This window comes from Mya arenaria, chromosome 4, assembly GCF_026914265.1.
Source record: "Mya arenaria isolate MELC-2E11 chromosome 4, ASM2691426v1".
Classification (NCBI taxonomy): domain Eukaryota; kingdom Metazoa; phylum Mollusca; class Bivalvia; order Myida; family Myidae; genus Mya; species Mya arenaria.
This window is the reverse complement of record NC_069125.1, coordinates 7,919,020-7,940,624: the sequence shown is the minus strand read 5'-3', so window position 1 is coordinate 7,940,624 and position 21,605 is coordinate 7,919,020. Positions and strand designations below refer to the sequence as shown.

At 35.0% G+C, this 21,605-nt stretch overlaps 2 protein-coding genes across 2 annotated transcripts; both read left to right on the top strand.

The window, feature by feature from the left end:
• Positions 1-5,465: 5,465 nt before the first annotated feature.
• On the top strand, positions 5,466-10,905 carry LOC128231245 (glutathione S-transferase theta-1-like). Its single transcript, XM_052943798.1, has 4 exons — positions 5,466-5,667; positions 6,297-6,384; positions 8,662-8,812; positions 9,921-10,905. Exons 1-4 carry the CDS (start codon positions 5,553-5,555, stop codon positions 10,245-10,247), a joined length of 681 nt encoding a protein of 226 aa, XP_052799758.1. The 5' UTR covers positions 5,466-5,552; the 3' UTR covers positions 10,248-10,905.
• Positions 10,906-15,858: 4,953 nt separating this feature from the next.
• Positions 15,859-20,166, top strand: LOC128231242 (glutathione S-transferase theta-1-like). Its single transcript, XM_052943794.1, has 4 exons — positions 15,859-16,067; positions 16,851-16,938; positions 17,186-17,339; positions 19,288-20,166. Exons 1-4 carry the CDS (start codon positions 15,953-15,955, stop codon positions 19,624-19,626), a joined length of 696 nt encoding a protein of 231 aa, XP_052799754.1. The 5' UTR covers positions 15,859-15,952; the 3' UTR covers positions 19,627-20,166.
• The last annotated feature ends 1,439 nt before the right edge of the window (positions 20,167-21,605 follow it).

The following is a 21,605-nucleotide window of genomic DNA, read 5'->3' as shown; positions in this document are numbered from 1 at the left end:
AGCAGTTTCCAAGGACCATGCAACTTGACCAAAGGAAAAGGGCAGTTTTGTTCACAATTGGATTGTTAATGAACTTTCCCATAGTTGTCCGGCCCGTTTCATGAGCACAATTTATGTTTATGTTTGTAAACTGCATTTTAATGAATTTTCACGCTGTATTGAGTATGAATTAAAAAAAATATATTTTATAGGCCTTTTTACAATTTATGTTGAACAAATACATATGTTTTCATATTATTGTGTTTTAACATTTTTTTGGCAACTCTATTTGATCTAACCCATTTTCTACATGCAACTTAACATTAACATTCAAATATTTTGTATAAGTAACGTAATCATGGTTACGTAGGTTTTATCAGTGGTTCAAATTAGAAATAAAATCAGAATATAACGTGCGTATAACTAAAGTGATTAATTGTGTAAAGGGTTTTCATAATTTACCAGCGTCAATCGTTATTGTGCAAAATATAACTACAAGTAACGTAAATTACACACGCGTTATCTGCACAATCATAAGAAAGTTTAGGGATTTATTGATGAAATCGTCTAATACGTATTTAAGATATGGCATACCTCTTTTAAAAGCAAAATAACATGACTTAATTTGTATTAGCACTCTGTGTAACATATTATTTCTATAAAAACGTTGCTTTTTATCTTACGTTTTAACAGTAACGTAATTTCCACCAAATTCGCGCCGTATGAAATATTAGAAAACCTTCATAGAACTTAAGAACGATGATTTACCAACTTTTATCTTATAAACGATCATTATACATGGAAGAAAAAGTACAGATAAATCTTAAAAGTAGCTACTTAGGGTAATGTAGTTTAAAAGTCCGTTACTCACTTATGCCCCCTCCCTCAGAGCGTAAACATATCTCATTATGTTGCGTTTTGCTTAAGCTTTAAGAAAATCTTAATCTTCAAAATTCCCCCTGGTGTGTATGTGGGGGGGGGGGGGGCATGGTCAATTAGCAGCTTAAGGTCTAACAAGGCAAATGTATGTATGTGCCTATTAATATTGTTTTCTTACATGACCATATAGGGTTTACTGGGACTGCCTAAAAACCGTGTTGGAGGTATTCTTATAGTATAAATTATCATATCTAAAATATTGTTTTACCATTTAAGACTGATACTGCGACCAACATGTACAACAACATATCTTTGATGGCTTTCGTGCGGATATTCGGGTGTCCACTTAACGCTTCCATAGTAAGTATTTGAAACAAGCTCACACATTTTACGTCAGTAAAAACCATTCATTGTCCCTACTAAATCCGCTATTTGCCTTGAACCAACAATGGCTATAAGTGTAATAATGGTATTTTAGAATAATTGCCCATCAATAATTGCTGTGAAAGTATAACCCAAAAATTTAAATGGTAAAGTTTAGCTTAAGGATGATAGATTGCGATAATTGGTTTAGTTTTCCCTCTGTCTTTTTTCACTTCCTTTGTAAATACGACTATGATACATGTTGTTTTGTGGATTGTAATACTAGTATCCCTTTGTTCTGTTCACCACTTTTCATATGTTATTTTTCACTGCTATAAACTTTGTAAGTTTAAAGCCGAAATAAACGTATTGTATTGTATTGCATTTTATCCTAAACTGTAGTGATTACACTTTAATGTTATTGGATACATAACGATATTATAAGTTACGGGGTTAGTAGGTGACCCGGAATGGGATATACGGGGCAAAGGAAACCATATTCGGGTTCGAGCTTCGCTCTCACGCGATATGGTTTCCTTTGGATAGGATATAATCTACTAACCCCGTAACGTTTATATCACGTCGACAACCTGTTTACATGTTTAAATGTTTCATTTATTTATCGGAATCGGAAAATGGACGCCATTTTGGTACGATATAAATTTGGTGACCCAAAATGGAAAAATATCGGGTCACCACGTGACCAATCCTAGACCAATGGCGTTGCGTCATTTATGTTGGAGGCGTGATATGATATAAATATATATATATATATATATATTACCAAAACCATTACTCATTTCCTTTTCATATTATACCTACATATTGACGAAATTCTTGATATTTGTATACACAAACTTGTGTTAAAATATAAATAATCTATTCATATGACTTATGTTAAAATGCCCTTTTTTGGTTTCTAAACATATTGTTATTACGATGAGGTTTTTATACTAAAGTGTTATAAAATTTCTGTTATGTTCTATTCAAAATGCGACTTAAGTCAATCTTATGGTCACACATCATTGTCTTAATTACTTTATTGGTCAGTTATTAATAACAAGTGATTCGATTAGCTACATCGTTCTTATATCCAAATATATATTTCTAACTGAGAGCTGATAGCGAGGTTTAAGTCGGATAACGGACATTTCATACAAAGTATACGGGGGACATATCAAAGTTAGTTCGGCCAATAAAAATATTATTATGTGTTTCGCAAGCATCATGACATTCAAATAAAAACAACAGTTTGTAACAGTTTTCGTTTGATTTTTAATTACGATCAATGCCAAAATATGTGAGGATTCTGGGTACTGTGTTCCTCTTTATAAAATTCGTTTTTCTCTCGAATACGGTCGGCGAGTCGCCATCCACGCCTAGGCCGACTTCTTCATCCTCGGAATCGAATTCCGCCGCTATGCGGTCCCTACGATCCAGTCCCTGTGAAAGACCTGGTATCGGCGCAGGACCTGGTACAGGCGCGGGGCCTGGTACAGGCACATGACGTGGTAAAGGCCCAGGGCCTGGTACACGCGCGGGACCTGGTACAGGCGACGACGTGGTAAAGGCGGGTGGCCATCAGTTTCGAGAGTTAAACGGACATGCGGTCTCGAAATTGCTTCACTGTACCACCTCTATAAAGTTCTTGTGCTGGCTCAGGAAGTCGTTCCAGGCTCTGACTCAATGTTGTGAAATCAAAATTATAAAAACAACACATGTTCGGAGCGGGCATATAAACCCGTGTGACAAGTATGAGAAAATCCCCATAAATCCTCAATAATATATCGCCATCCGACATCCAAAGTAGGCCTCGCTATACGTTAGAAATACCTAATATTAAAACCAATATTGAAAACCGACTCGTAATATTTACGAGATGACACAGACAGACATACAGAAATATATATTTCGACTTGTACATAGTACATTGTCTATAAACGTATACATATATCATGAAATATACAAATAACATCCAGCAAGACCATGATGATATGTATATATAAATAAATATAGTAAACATTCACGTGCCAGGTAAATAAAAAAGAAGAAAAACAACAACAAACAAACATTAAACAAAAACATAAAATGAAAAAGAACAAAAACAAAGATAGAGTAATAATTGTTTGTTAGTTAAATGGTTATAGTTAGAAGTAGCATTCAAAATATCTAACCAAATTATCAAACTATAAAAATCCTTAAAACAATTATGGAATTCTACTGTTATAGAAAAACCGTATGACATTCATGACAAGGTAGCTCATTCGGTAACGTTTCTACCTAATAAACTGCCGGTCGGTGGTTCGAGTCCGACACCTGGCGCATTTTCACAGGTTTAATACCACCGAAAGAAACCCATTTGTAATTGACCATTTGTCAATCAAACAAAAAGTTAACCAGACAGACAAAGAATTAATTGACCAATAACAAAACGTTATTGTATCGACAAATGAAATCACAAGGTTTCATTGCGCAATTGTTTATTAAAAAAACACACCTCTTAATGGTCTCTAAAATATGCAGTAATTATTTTGGCGACTTTGGCGTTATGTTTTCATTTTCAATAATATTGTGAAGTATAGAACATTTTAAGGAACAATTTTTTTGGTTGTTAAGGTTTCAGTTTTGACAGCAAAATAGAAATACTTTACGCATGAAAATTTCCCCTTCAAAACATGATTTAGAACATCGTACATACACAAGTACACTTTTCAACAACTTTTCAATTATCACGAAATATTTCAAAATTCATCTAGCCTATTGTATGTTTTATATTTTGTCCCAAATCGTGCTCTCATTCTGATATAAGGACACACCAAATTGATGTTTCGTTTAGCGGGTTTACCGAGAATATTTTTGTCAAATTTGGCAAAACATATTTTTTCACTGCAAACCGGATGTTTGGTGATTGTAAGCTTTTTTTTCGAAAGCTTCAATATAATATCGATTAAACTTTTCGAACGCAGCTTAATAGTGTTGTTGTGAAAAATGAAGAGACTGATCCGTGTTGTTTTAAATATCAACCAGTTAAGCTTTGGTGTCAATTATTTCAAACAAAATGGCGACATCCGGTAAACATGTTTAAAAGTGAAATGCTGTTGATTTTCTATGAATCGAAATTTTATGACAAAGAAATGTTTTTTAAGTAAACAATTTTCTAAACAAAGGCATATCAATTGACTGTGAAAAGTTTGTCATGATGATAGAAACCCAAGATGGCATTTGTCCGAGGTTTAACCATTTTAGAGTGTTTTTGCTTAAAAGACTTTTATCTGAATTCTGATCCAATCAAGTTATAATACTTATGCGTAGATTTTGACCTAATGACGCCGATGATGAAGAAGACAGCCTATTCCTACAGAGGAATATGTTTCAATATTTGGTCTGCAATCAAGTTTTCTAAGTCATTATTCACAAAATACCGACCAAAAATACTTTTGCGAATAAATATCCGGTCAATAAAATAGCGATCAGTATAAAAAAGGTTCACTGGTTCGGACAGACCAAAAAATAGGTAAGCCTTTCTCTGGTGCCTGTTTTTTTTTTCACACCATGATCTTGGATGAATACAACTCACTGACTCTAGAAGCAGATTGAACCTATATTTTGGTAAGCACGTGCCATTGCATTAACTGTGATATTCACAGCGAAATCAAATCAAAATAGACCCCTAAATGTTTTGATGCTTCGTGTGTGAAAAAACGCTAACCTCTTATTTTTTAAAAATGCGAAATCGACCATACTAGATGTCTCGATACAGTTACAGATGATGGAAGAGCGATTCATGTAGATTTTTGGTTCAAACTTTTTCGTAAAAGCAGGGTTATTATTTATTATGAATTGTCATCGCATTAAAATCTGTTAAAAATCAGTTTATTCATATACATTGTACAAATTGGAACATTTTTCCATTTTCCAATAGAGATTAAGTTCAAGATCGTTTTCGAATAGAGTAAAGGATGAACAATCTTTCTTCTTCATTTTTGTTATAATTATAATATTATAGGTAAAATATAGTAAAATATAGTTTTGCTCTTCGCTCGCTTCGGGTTGTATGAAAATGAAAAAAAAATATTTTTACATATTTTTTTCGCTCCCACGCTCCTACTCTTTGAGGCAAAACCAGAGGAACACAATTTTAACTTGGTGTAGCCTAACCGCCTCGTAAACAAAATCTTGAATATCAAGTTATACCTTATATTTGCTGACGAGGCCTAGTTAAGCCGCTCTCATTTTACATATACATGTGCTATACTTTATAAGGTGCTCTGTCAGGTCGATATTGTCAGTTTAATAGTTTAAGCTCAACTTAGTACTGTACGAACGGCATTATGGCTCCCATCAAATTTTACGCAGATTTAAGGTCACAGCCGTGCAGGGCGGTATATATTTTTATGAAAGAAAACAAAATTCCTTTTGAATTTGTGAAAGTGGATTTATTTGCAGGTAAGTACTAATATATTTACTATAAAAGCAGTAGCTATATTGAGTAAGAAACTGTTTGACACATTAATTAGATACACACTATGATATGTATTCTTGAAATTGTTATTGTTATGCACCAGTCAATTGTTACCACGGCCCTCCCAGGTCCGGGGAATAGCGGGGACTTTGACTTTTGGTCCAGCCAATCCCGGGTAAAATCCCCGTCCTGCGGGGACAAACTTCTGGTGAAATCCCCGCCAAATGCCCCCGCACCCCGGGATACCAATGTAAGGCCCATTCCCCGCTATTTTCGGAGAATACAAAACCACTGCATTCACTTTGCACTGCGGGGCCACATGGAAGGTAAAAACACGGCCCATTTCCCCCGCTATCCCCGGTATACCCCCGGACCTGGGGTGGCCGTGGTTGCAATTGACTGGTGCATTAAATGCATCGATGCAAATAAATCAAGGACATAATCTGTATCTGAAAATGTATAAGATTTAGGTGGTCTTACTTCTAATATTTGTACCATATACTTCGTACCATGTATCGAATTATTGCATTATGTTAAAGAGTTTTGTTTTGTTTTTACAATGTGTCATTCATTCTCTGTACTGTTTTTTTTCCATACACCATTGCTTACTCAGGCGAGCACAAACAGGACAAATACACCAAGATCAACCCCCGACAGCAGGTCCCCTTCATAGATGACAACGGTTTCACCTTAGGAGAAAGGTAAATATTGAAGAAAACCGACCCACGCATAACTAAAGTAATTCGACAAACAAATACGCTAGTTGTCCGACACCTGCATAACCTAAACTTTAATGCCTTGTGATTCAATTTAAAGTAACTCGCTCATGGTTTGTAAAATGCACTTTTTTAATTATATGGCAAATCATAAGGAGTGTTAAGCAAAAAATTCCAAAAGCTGGAACTCCTTAGCAAATGTTAAAACAAAAATACCAAAAGCTGGAACTCCTTAGCAAATGTTGATATTTGCTCAAATGTCGTTTTTGAAGACCACAATTTTCATTAGCGTTAATATCGCGATTGAAAATTAATAAAGGCTGTGGTGTTGCATGATTGGTTGATTGTATTATCACGTGATGTTTTCAATTTTTGATTAACATGTCAACATATCCATCACTGTTGTTAAAGTCCCGTTGGCCGTGTGGACTATACCGGACTGTTTTCTATTTTTTTCTTGACTTGTACCGGCGTGGGTTCGACTTCCACTAAAACCAAAATACTTTTTTATGCTAGAACTGTATTTCTTTTCTGCAATATCGATATCATAGAGTAAAATAATGATAAAATAACTGTTTTCGGATGCATTACCAAGAAAACTAATTTTTGGTCCGAAAACTTGAGCGAGTCACTTTAAATTTGGAAGGCTTTGGTGTCTGATTATTACTATGCATGATAAAGATCAGAACTACAGTACACATTCAGTTATTGTAGTATGTATATTTGCTCTTCATATCGACTTAATTCAGACGTGAAATCAAATACTTTGCATTTGTACATTTTCTGTCTATTTTTAAACATTTTCTTTTTCGGCACATTAAACCACCTTACATACATGTACAATCAAATCTACATAGGGTCACCGGGCAATAAAACTTAAAATGTAGCAATACGTAATTTGAAATGCTTTTTGAAAAGATGTTGACGACGCGTGATTCGGAATGACATTGTTCTGACTTCACTAGGGGATTCGGGGGGGGGGGGAGCACCAGGCCCGCACCCCCCTAAAATCGTCAAAGTTTACATTTTATTTCAATATAGGATAAGAAATGTAATAAAATACGCCTTAAATGCACCATTCGGACTAGAAATGGTTAACAATATCTATGGGGAGGACCCCCCGCCAACACTTTAAACCAAATAAATTTCGTGTCTGAGGGGGGGGGAGCAAGTGAAAAGGGTACGTTCCTAAGTTACGCCCCCTCTAACGGAGAATCCTGGATCCGTCCCTGGACTTTGTAGGGGAACACTATATGTATAAATACATTAAGAATAAATGAGTGATATCATTGGATTATCTGGAACGGTTTGCGCTATGGTTAAAGCCGCAAGAGATTACCGCAGCGCTACCAAGACTACGACATAACCGCCATTTTTAAACAACCGCAACAGAAAACACACACAGCAAAAACAACAAAACAGACTAGCTAAAAAGTCTAAAAACAATACAGAACAATAAATATCGAACTCAAGCCAGCGAGGCACAAAAAAGGTTGATGCTTATATAAAACCTTTTAATTTCACGGCATTATTTTGTTTAACTCATTTGACTTCAATGTTCAAAACCAAAAATAAAACCCATATGATTAATAGCTACGTGGCCACAAATTAGAAAAGCGCCAATATATCGCTGTTTTTATATGTACACAAATCATACGCTTTTTCTGTTTCGACCATTGAAGTGAAATGAGTTTAACATAATAATGCATTAAAATTAAATGCATTTTACTTCTATCAAGTGAAGTCTGTATTGTGCCCCATTAATGAATCCGTCCCACAAATTAGCTAGTACTCACACACATTAATCATAATGTTAAATATTGATGCCTTGTAACACTTTTTGATTTTGGTATCAATTGAAAAGGTATTGCCTTGCTGATTATTAATACAGTCGAACCCCGTTGGCTCGAACTCGCTTGGCTCGAATTCCTCGTTGACTCGAACTAGATGTAAAGGACCGATTCTTTATACTGAAAGTAAACAATCCCGCTTGGCTCGAATTTTTTGAGGCTCGAGGTATTTTCGCCGCTCCCTGGGAGTTCGAGCCAACGGGGTTCGACTGTAAAAATTACCTATTTGCAATCTTTAAAAGCCGAAACAACTTCTTTGTAATCAAATTTTTGGTAATAATTGTTACATTTGTTCAGAACACAAAATCGTTTCAAATGCTATCAAAACTTAATTTGGTTACCTGCCATCCGGAATGCATGTATTTCTTGGTCGGATACCATAAAATAACTATTTGTCATTTTTTCTATCTAGTGCGGCAATATTATGCTATATTGCCCAGAAGAGCAATGTGGCGGACCACTGGTACCCGAAAGACCCCCAAAAGAGGGCTCGTGTGGATGAATACCTACACTGGCATCATTCATCGACCCGAGCGAATGCAGCTAAAACTTTTATGCTCCAGGTTAATATAGTCTTATATATTTTAAGGTTAAAGTAGTTTGTAAAATAAGTACATATTAATAATTCAATGCTCTTTATTTACCCTTTGGAAGCAAATAAATGACATATAAACCTTTTAAAAATGTTGATGTACATGTAGTGTAACTTTGATTAGTGACAAGTGCTTTAAAGGGTATTCAGCCACATGATGAAAAGATGAGCCCCTCCGGGTACCCCTCATAGTTTCCCTTGAAGCAATGCAGCCAATTATTTAAAACTGGATACGATATCCATATGTAATATTTTGGCTTGTTTGCAGTTTAAAGCAATTTGATTGGACAACAGTAATAGCAAATGAACAATCAATAGATTACTTTTACCAATCCAAAAAAATAACCAGTTTTATACAATTGGAAAATGCTTGATAACTACTACTTAGTACTGTATCAAACTCATCCGACAAAATCGAAATTGCTTCTAATGAAGATTTAGATAATTTCAATCAATGCATTTAGTTATTTTTTAATCATTTCTCTCATTTTAATCATCTTTTGTAACAAAAAAGTTGGAATAGTTGGATTCAATGAAGAGTAAAAAAGTTTATAAAAACGTAAAGAAAAGTAAAAGAGACACTAAGAGTATGGCCCACCTTGTCCAAATCTTTTCGAAAATTCTTAAGCGTAAATCACTGAAGTATCGTATTTCATTAAGCAATACTACTTACATAAATATAATTTTACCAAACAGCAAGTAGTTTATCTTATTTATCTTAAATATTATTTCCTTTAAAACTCAATTAAAAGCCTCAAAACTGTTTAAAAAGAGAATATTACACAATTTATACCAAACAAAAATAGCGTGCTGCGCTTAATCCTGTTATAAGAGAATTAAGATGTTTCTAGAAATTGGGATGGTACGGAGGCATGGCGGATTTTGTATTCTTCGAGTCTCGTATGTTTGCCCCGTAACCCGAAATGGCAGAAATCAGTCACCTAAGTCAGTCATTCAACACATTTATGATGGCCATGAATAGGTTTTGTGGTGCGATATCGAGTTATTTCGTTTCACATCGTTTACATATATATTTTATCACACTTTTGATAACACGTAAACAATTAATTTCGTTACAGTTTTTTGAAACTATCGCTGGAAGACCCATAAACCAGGAAGAAGTTGCAAAATACAAGACAGCTCTTGCAAAGACCGTCAGCCAGCTAGGAGATAACTTCTTGAAGGACCGCGCTTTCCTCGCTGGTGACGAAATCTCGATCGCTGATTTGCCTGCACTCTGCGAATTAATGCAACTGGACGCGATCGGTCAGCAAGATTTGTACCTGTCAAATACAAATGTGAAAAAGTGGGTAGTGCGAGTGAATGGCAAAATGAAGCCGTTATTAGAGGAATGTAACAAGGACGGAATCGAATTATTGAGGAAACTTTGGTTGGAAAAATCATAGATCTACATTCCACTTTATTTCGTTGCCTATATACAATTGCTACGTTTTGGTTAAATTGAATAAATTCTACATTTGTGGTTCAAATTACAGAAAACAAGTCCGAAATTCATCCAGTAAAGGAATTTTATGGCAATGACACACGATAAATTGCAGTGAAATATCATATAATGGAACAACACGAGCAATAATTAATTCATTTAATTCCTGTAGTTTAACTTGATCATAACCTGCATCAACGAAAAAATCCTTCGATATGTGTTCATCTCTTCCAATATTTTATTTTGCTATACTTACTAAGAGCCACTACTATCAATATTGTACAGTAGTATATATTTTGTAATACATTTCCTTCTCTATTGTTGTTTGTGACATGTTACGCATAAGGCAGATAATTAGTGCTATAACTTGTGATTGAGTTATTTTTCATTATTTGTGTATTTATGAATTACTGATGTGTGTATGATGAAAAGCTGTATATGCTTAAATCAAAATAAATTTATCTTTATCTTATCTTACTTAGCACAAGCCTGTTAAGTAAACATAACTCTAAAACGGCATCTGATCCAGTTCCAATACGTAATGATATGTACGTAGTGATGTTCTTTAATACCGAGATATTTTTAAAATCAATATAAATAATAAAAAAATGCAAAATTTACATGTCTTCAAATATTTGTACCCTTGATTTGCTCCAATTTAATCGCATGTAACAGAATGAAATAAAGACAATGTTTTTTTCTGAAATTGTGTAGTACTGGAGCTTTGATAAAAATGTTACAATAGATGATTTGTTTTGTCCGTTATATATGATGGATGTAACAATGAATTTGTGAAGTATCTCTCGCAAAAGTAACATCAAATGAAAATAAATAGATTACAAGTTATATGAACCTCCTACATAAGGCAGAGGAAGAAATAAAGACAATGAATTGAATTTTCTGAGATCATATCATACCAGAACTTTCAGACACCAGAAAGTTACAAGACGTGATTTTTGATAGGATGGATATAACAACTTTCGAAAATTTCGCTTGCGAAATCAAATGAGATTATGGAACACTTATAATTCAGAGGCGTATCCAGGAGTAGCGTTTACAAATCTCACGCAATACTGACGTCACAGGACGAGTATATAGGGAGGAGTCAAGTAGTCAAACACATCACAATGAGCTATTTTTTAAAAAAACACAATAATCAAAGAAGAACAGAAACTCACACGAACCACTCAATGAGACAATGAGGGCCGAATTCAGAACATCCACTCTTACTTACACTCCAACCACATTCCCGTAAGGGACACTCAACTTGGGTGGTATCTAGGGAAAGTGACCCTCAAGTGATTTGTTCGTATTCAAACGCCTCGCTAACACTCCACTTCACCAAGTGACCAATACAGTACAAATACATGCATGTTTTCATGATCATATCGGATTATCTGTTTGACTATGGTGGTGTTATACTTTGTAAACAGATGCGTATTGGCGACAAACAAATGACAATAATTATTATTCTGAAACTGAATTTAACATTTTCAAACAATGGTTAATAAAAAATAAATATTTTGGATTGTAAATAACTATTGCAAAATGCGTAAAAATGCGTGTTTTTTTTTTTTTTAAATATTTAGCCTTTTTCCATTGAATCAGGTGATTTGAATATGTTTTCGTATATAATCTTGCTTTTGTAGTCTGAATAAAGCGGTCTTACGGTTTGCAAATAAAAGTTGAAAAAAATAGCATATGAGTATAATTACGCGGCGAATGAATGTACTTCTAATCGGGAAATTACACCTCGGAGTGAAAACTAACTCAAGAAATGAAGGGAAAATTGATGATGATGATGACGCCAATAATAATAATAATAATAATAATAATAATAATAATAATAATAATAATAATAATAATAATAATAATGATCATAATCCAACTGACTGTATGCTGGAAAATGCATATCAATTCTCTGATCACGCTCTGAAATGAACATGTTGCGCATAACCATGTACATGTACGGCCTAGCGGGGTGAAGTTAGCGGCCTGGCGGCCTGAGGTTTTGGGAATTTTAGGCCGCTAGGCCGCTAACTTCACGCCGCTAAGCCGCTGGACTGCTTGATCGACTTTAAAAAAAAATGTTGAACGCTCAAAAGTGATATATATTGCATACAAATTTAAGGCCGCTATGTTAATGTATGAATAAGAAATATTCATTTTATTTATCATTGTTTTCCAATCAAACGCATGAACAAAAACTTTGTAATAGTGAACAAACTTAGACCGCTAGGACACTAACTCCCACGGCCGTTAGGCCACAAGACCGCTAGGCCGCTAAATTCACGCCACAAGGCCGCTAACTTCAAGTTCATTAAGCTGCGTATTCTTGCAGCCATCGATGAATTACAACCATCACGTTGACTGGGCGTTCAAGATCAGCATGACAGAAAACAAATGTGATTGGCGCATTCTTTTGAAAATTTGAAAAACCACGTTATTGAAGTTCATGCACTTCAATGGAATATTCCAGTCTCTTAAATATTGTCTAGTATTGAGGATGACACTTATTTATTTCACATATCTGATATATGAACTTGCATGTACATTTATCACTCACACTCATTCAACTCGTATTCACAAGCAATCCTCGAGGGTGGTTCAAGTGGCCTAGCCGAGCACTCACAAATGTCCCACTCACACTTGAGTCTCACTTACACCTGTGAATTCGGATATACCTTTCACTTAAAAATATCTCGACCGTTATGTGATTACAAAGGATTAACTATGAGTGATGAGTGTGAGCGAGAGTGATTGTTCTGAATTCAGCCCAATGGGGCAATAAACAAGATACTCAGTGATACATATGTAACAGACTGCATCAATTGCTGTGTGCAACTGTCGGGGTTCGAACCCACGACCTCTCGCTCTGCAGGCGGACACTCTACCGCGTCGCTATAAAAGCTAGCTCTATAGCGAAACAGTATAAGTGCCGCTATATACACATCGAATACCCGGTTACACATTACCCCTCCGTTTTGAAATTCGACCTAGAATTTCGGAGACAAAGGTCAATTTGCAATGACCTTGAGGCTTATCGTGCAACACAGTTCCCTCGGTGGGCGCGAAATGTAACAGACTGCACAAATTGCTGTGACAAATGCTGTGGTATAGTGGTAAGTATCCCTGCCTGTCACGCGGGAGACCGGGGTTCGATTCCCCGTCTGGGAGCCATTTGTTGTGGATGGGTGGAAACGACCACTCAACTTAAGAGTTCGATTGTTTATTTTATAACGATGTCGAAGAAACCTAAAACATATAATAAAACGTATAAAAGTATATGCTAATCATATTAGCAATTAATACACAAAATACAATGACAATGGGCAGAGATCGGCATATATCAACGGAGACTTTGCGGTCTAATACATAAAACATTCAAAGATACATAAAACATTCTAAGACATATTAATAACAAACTTACCAGGCACGTTTAAATGATAATAACATATATAGAACTATAAGGGCGTGTGCAATGAAGCGGGAAAAGGAGGGATGGGCATTATCAACCAATCAATCACTCTAATAAATATAGATCAACTCGCGTTACCAGTATTTACGCTCTGACGCACTCGGACATCATCGGACATTGGCGGACAGTAACGCATATAGGACAATAACCACGTAGCACGACACTAAACACGACGAGACAACAAATACACAAACAACACAAGACAATATACGATACGGAACCATACCGAACACACAAACGGATAAAATACAGAAATATGCACCTTGCTTCATATACAACAAGGCACACAGCGAAACACACAATTAGACATACAACGAGTCACTCAAAGAGACAAAGAACAGGGCACTAAATGAGACAATGAGGCAATGAGGCACTAAACGAGACACACAACGAAACATACAACACGACACTCATTAAGACGCTCATTAAGACACACAGCGAAACACACAATGAGACATATACAACGTGTCACTCAAAGAGACAAAGAATAGGACACTCAACTAGACAATGAGTCACTAAACGAGAACGAGTCACACAGCGAGACACACCACCAAACATACAACAAAACTAACACGAGACACTCAATGAGACACTTAACGCCACATATCAGATATCAGTACGTGGGTTGATATCAATCGTTATTGCTTTTAGGGCTGAATGTTTGGTTTAGTTTGCCGTTACACGGCATAAGATGAAGTACTGCTTCTAATTTTATAGTATCACTGTGTGTATACATGTGGTACATGACGTCACAAATGATGTAAAATGTGGGCTCGGTTAAGAGCTTTTAACCAGGGTTAAAGCATATTATTTTCCACAACAGTATTGTAACATGACGCAGTCTACGCCGTTCGATGAACCCTACCTTCGGTTCTTTACCGAACTTCGATTGATGGTCTTGTTTCTACAAACACTTCGACGAACCTTATTTTTGACAATGCTTCGGAAGTCGGAATATTTATATGTTTTTAAAGTTGTTATAATCTTGCGCGCTGATAATGCAGATTACAAATCAAGTGGATAGTGCATCTCAAAACACTAAAATAGAAGTAAATTTGTTACGTCATTTAGAATGTATCTTACCTATGACAATATGTCTGCAAACGCATTTCTTATTCAAAAGAACCGGGAATAAAACGTTAGAACAACGCATACGAATGAAGCTGCAGACTGGCTGAATAAATCAACTTAACTCGAATGAATACGTGTATTTAACAACACTATGCATACCTTTAAGTTAATTCGTATTAAAACATCTAACACTAACCCTAGCCACCTTAACCCTAACACTAACAACGCCTTATTGTTGTTGTTTTCAACCAAATTGTGATTTCTGTTTCCGACGTCGTTGTTTGTGGATTTTAACTTAATATGAAGTTAAAAGACATCCCAATATTGGAATTTTGCCCCTTTCTTAAGACATCGTAACTGCTAAAATATATTTTTTTACGACCCTTGACACCAAAAAGACATAGCCACCGCTCGTCATTGATACATAGTTTTGAGACTATAAATATCAGAAGAAAAGAAATTGTTTTCAAGAATACTTTATGACCAGTGCCAATAATGTCGCAGCCGTTATCAGTGGAACAAATCCTTATGTACATGTCGTCGTTGGCCTAAAAAAATCAGCTGTAAAAATAATAACTACTTAATATGGCGTCGACCCATTATCAAGTATACATATAACTAGAAAATTGAGTTACACCAAGGCCTGCAAGTTCTAGCAAAAATAATGAACGTACTTGTTCAAATTTTTCCTGGCCAAAATGATTTTATTATGCTCAGAAACAAACTAGCTGTGATGCTTTATGAATTCTGCTTTAAAAACGCGCACAATAATGAAAAACAAATAAATAAATGAAAATGAGGCTTTCGTAAGTGTTTAAAGCCAAAAAAACAACAACAATCAAACTCCGGTAATGAAATCACAAACATTTAAATTAAATAATTCAAGTTATATACTTATTTTATTGCATTTATTTCAAATGCAATCACGATATGCGTTTATCTTTAACTGTATGATACGTTAAATAGTTCAGTCAGATAACATGTAAAGAGAGCGTCGATGTTTAAAAGTTCAAAATCTAGAGCGCTATGTAACTAGAGAGCTACTTTCGTTTGTCTATGCTTGCTTGCAGTGTAATAGGTCGATAAAACAAAATATTGGACATAAATAGTTTGCCGAAATGGCTCCTTTAAAGTTTTACGCCGATTTAAAGTCACAGCCATGTAGAGCTGTTTATATCTTAATGAAAGCGAACAATATTCCGTTCGAATTTGTTAAGGTGGATCTCTTTGTTGGTAAGTGCCATTTTATGACCTTTTTAAATATTAGTTTAAAGTTGTTATTAATATTAGTTTAGGAATTAATAAAAGTTTGTATTTATGATAGGCTCGGCAATGTAGTAATAAACTGCAATAACAAGAGTTATAATTATTCCTGCATGCAGACAGTACATGTAATTGATGTGTATACATGTATGTCTCTCGTTAAGTGTCTTAAGTGACACTATAAGCCTTGTACCTCTAAACAGGTTTTTTTGCTGTTTAATTTTACTTCCGGGCTTATCATAATATGTTTTTATTGTATTATTGGATATGTCGGATACACAAACATTAATATTTACTTTTTAATTAAAGTGACACTCTTATTCAAAATCAATACATACACATGTTTAAGAAACATCAATTTTGACTGATAAACCTTTAACTACTTCCTAAATAATGCATTTATGGAAAATATTAATTACTGATAACAAGATTGTAACCAGTATTTAATAGCAGAAAGTGCAAAAACATTAAATAATTGGTGAATGCTAAAAGATTTACTGCGGTCTACTTTAGTCTCATAATGTAGAAATACCGTGTTCTATGCTCATTTCTTTCAAATTAAACTTCATAAGAATCATTGTTTTCGACATGTATTCATCCTTTTTGGAATATTAAAACAATATCATTAATTACGTTAAATCTTACCTGGGAGTAAGAGTGCACCTTTAAGGCAATTGTTGTAGACTTTCTATTGACAGCGATGTCGTATATTTTTCTAATTTCCTTTTGGATCAACCCCATATTTTCCCACAGGTGAGCAGCTTCAGGAAGACTTCACAAAGATCAATCCCATACAACGGGTTCCAGCCATTGACGACAATGGATTCACCCTGGGAGAAAGGCTAGTATAGTTTAAAATTTGAACTTGCAATTAATGCAATATTTTTGGTAACGACAATGTAACTAACAATAATACAAGTAAGTCATGTCAATCTTGGAAGTTGATAATGCGCTGACCCGTGGTCAAAGTCATATAAGGTGTGGGGTGTTTGCATTGTATATCCATCTAATGTTATGTGAAAAAATGATCTCTATACATTGTAAACACAACATTTTCTCTTTTAAAATGTATTGAAACGTATTCATAGTGGTGCAATATTTCGCTACCTTGCCGGGAAGTTCAATGTGCCTGACCATTGGTACCCGGCCCAAGATCTTCAGAAGCAGGCGCGCGTTGACGAATACCTGAACTGGCACCATACCAACACAAGAATGTCAACCATGATGACCTTCAGACACCAGGTTTTTGTATTTGCTTGTTTTGTGGAAATTTAGATTAGCTAAATCAATCAAACACATACCAAAAAAGTAAGCTCTCTACACGCATTTGTTTTGTAAAATACAAGAGTTGGTACTAGTATATTAATTAATTTAAGGTTGTAAGACCCTTATGGGCATCATTTCAAACTATGATCAGCTTAATGTGTATCATTTCCTGGATTCAAAAACAAAAACAAAGTAAATTACCGTCAAAAACATTTTTTAACTCGAATAGCCTTACTCCCCGAGATATATTTTTGTATTTATTTCATTTATATTCTACATTTTGGTATATCATGTATTTGCTTTCAGAAATAATACATTATTGATCACATCATCAACAAATAAAATGATACTGTACTGATATAGCCATATGACCAAAATTTTGATAAGGCCTAAAAAATGGTTGTTTAGGGTAACATCCCCAGATCTACTAGTCAGGGTAGGTAGGGATCTTTTTTCAAATACAAGGTATGTCATGAATGTGTTTTTCGTGCAAATGAGACTTTCTTGCAAAATCACTTCCATATATTGCTGTTGTTTAGATATGGAGCTTTATTCTGCCAAATATTGATGTCAGACAGTGAGATGTTTTTAACAATTTCATGTTTATTCTGGAATACAAACTTGAAATAAACTTTTTGGCTAGTTTTATGACTTTAATATCGACATATTATTCCAATACAGTAAAATACAAATATGTTTGCTTCTGAACTGACAACTAAATTGAAACACAAATACATAGTATTGATATAAAGTGAATAGCTCAGTTTGGAGACTAACAGTGATTTTACAGAAGGTTTTGAGTTCGAATTTTGGCGAGGGTATACATTTTTTAACCCAATCGTGTTTAATACATATATTTTGTTTACAAAATATGGCCTATTAAACTAAATATCTGACCTATTTATTAACCTAAAAATGTAGATATTAAGAAATCTTTCAAGACAGTGCTTCCCGTCTGTTGCTGTTACAAAATATTGTATTGTCATTAATGTTAATATGGTTTATCAATTTCTTGAAAACTGACCAATATAAAAATATGATAATCTTACATAAACTTCTTCTTTTACTCTTCTTTTAAACATGAGGGTAACAGTTCCTCTCCCTCATAACTTCCTTTATCGGTTAATATGAGGGACCTTAATTTCAGATAACACGCAGCACTATTGTTTTTTTTTTTGCCAAAGGGTCTGCAGCAGGGTTGTTTACGCCCTTTAATTAAACGGGAGCAACAAACAGGGAGCACAAAGCGTTTATCAGCGTTTATTTCCCTTTGAAGCTAATTCTTTTTCGCGCTGGAATAAAACATCGTTTTGGGAATGGGAAAAAAATCGTTAGGGTCGGCTTCTTTTTCTAGGTAGGGTCGGATTACCCGAAACAAACATTTTTTACGCCTTAACTGTTTTGACCATGTTCTTTATACATAATTTACTTTAACCTTTTTAAAACATTATAAAAAAATATATATAAAAAAATTCCAGTCACCTATTTTAGCCGTGACGGCAAGTAACGAAACATTCAAAGAAGTTTGTATTTATGTGTAGAAATGTTTTAACTACTTTTTAATGAGAATACAATATAATCTTGAAAACTTTAATGAAAATAAAGAAGACAAAAAAGTGCTTCTGGCTGGATTCTTACCGGTACATGGAAACCTTAAAAAAGGTAGTCTTATGCTTAACAACATAGGCTACAGCATTACATTTGAAGAGTTTTAAGTGAGGGTTTTCATTAGGGGTGAGCTACCTTAAATGGATACATGTCTAGGGAAACAATTTACGGTGTTATATTTGTACATGTTTAGCAGTGAGTCGGTAAAAAATGATATATGTTTAGCGAATACCGAAAACTCAGTTTTTAATATTTGCAGAGTTTTTCCCCTTTCAACTTCTGTGCTCCTGCTTTATATGTATTTATGTCTTTGCAGTTCATCAACACAGTTCGTAGGAAACCATTGAAACAAGATGAAATTGCGAAATTCAAGAGCGATCTTGCGAAGACTGTAAATCACATAGGAAGTTATTTCCTGAAAGACCGCCGATTTATTGGTGGCGACGACATCTCGGTCGCTGATTTGCAGGCATTCTGCGAGTTGATGCAACTCGATGTGATTGGTCAACAAGATTTGTACTTGTCCAATGAAAATGTTAAGAAATGGGCGGAGCGAGTCAAGGCAAAGGTGGGGTCCTTTTTGGAAGAATGCTATGAAGAAGGAGTTGGCTCGATGAGAAATGTGTGGGTGGCAGTGACCGAGTCAAAATTATAGACCAAGGCAATAACTGTTTTATGGATATGCAGAATTTACCTTACAAAACGATAGTTTGTGAAAAAATAAAAAAATATTTGTATTGCTGTTCAAGCACATATTTGAATGTTAAATAAATATGTTAAAAGTTCACATAATGTCTCATTTTTGTTGAGCAAAGGAAAGGCAACTTGACAGTTTATAACATTGCCTCAATACTGTTTATAATTAAATGTACCGGTATCACTACAGATTAAATAATTAGAGCAAAAATGCGTATATAACTATGGATAATGTTTGATAACACCCCTAGGTTCAGCCGATGCTTTATTAAACAGAAATGGATTGAAAATACCACGGGAAATCGACCCCTCATTATGTGCTAATGAGGTAGATAAGTGGGCGGAGCATAGCGCTTTGCAAACAGTACCTGAGCAGTTAACCATTTTAAAATTAAAGTTCACATGAAGAAAACAAATTAAGCTCCTGTGTCTTAAATTAAATTTTTGAATGCAAAACTATCAATGTTGTTTAGTTAAAATCGGCGATTCAATGTGTCGATACTTATTGTCGTATATATGATTATTTTGATTCAAATATATTTAAACCAATATCCTCTTAGTTAAAAAGGAAATCGTTGGTATATAAAGCAACATAGAATATTTGGCATTAAGGAAGTCACGTGATATGCAAATTTCGTAATGACGTTGTGGGAGCTAAATCAAGATTATCATTTCGTTTTTTTTTTCATTTTGTAATTGCGATAAATGCAGTTTTTTTTATCATACTGGGGGTTAATGTCGAAAGGTTAAGAGAAATCATATGCTTACACATACAAAAATAAGTTGACTTCACTAAAACAGGCTGGGACTTAAATTATCTTGACTGTATTCTAAACGATACTCCAACTAGTGTATGCGCATTTAATGGGTCTTTTACAGAAAAAACATATCATTTCACTTTTTATCAAATTAATTTACAATTGTTAAAAAACTCACAATGGGCCGATTGTTCTGAACTTTTTTCAATTTAACAACGTTGTTAACGTCATTGTTCTTAACTTTCGGATCGTTATTGTTCTGAATATGTAAGCACATCATCACGATACGATATATCTATTGCGTAAAACATTATACAATGTTCATAGCATGTAAACAAGTAAATCAATGAATGGAGAAAAAGAACACAAACACATTTTCTGGCGCTAATAATTGCAATGTTATAACATCTTACTATGTTAAGTATGTGTAAATAAATGTACAGAAAATCTGTATGATTATAACAATTGTCTTGTGCAATTTTCAAAACAAATAATACAAATAATGTGATATCTAAATCAATTCATATCAGCCTCTCTTATCTGGTTAGCAAAGAAAATATATTTTGCTAGATTGTAAAGTGTCTTTTTCGAGTTGCAATTTAGAAGGTTTTCAAATTTATTCAATGTCGGGCAATGGCAGAAGTACGGCTTAAAGAACTTACATCTTAGATTCCTATCACATATTTTACACCAAAAGGTTTGCAATGATGTCTTGATTCATTTTGTTAACTGAGACAAAGTTCTGAACAATGGGCGAAAAGTAAACCATATTGATTGACCGTTGGCACCTTTTTCAATATAACAAATTATAAGTCAATGATTTACAAGTTAAAGGTCTGAGCACAATAACTTGCTAATATACTAAATTAAAATGGGATATACACACATTCGCAAAACACACACCACACACGCACACGCACACGTACACACACACGCACACGCACACGCACGCACACGCACACGCACACGCACACGCACACGCACACGCACACACGCGCACGCGCACGCACACGCACACACACACCACACACGCACACGCACACGCACGCGCACGCACACGCGCACGCACACACACACCACACACGCACACGCACACGCACACGCACACACACACCACACACGCACGCGCACGCGCACGCGCACGCACACGCACACGCACACGCACACGCACACACACACA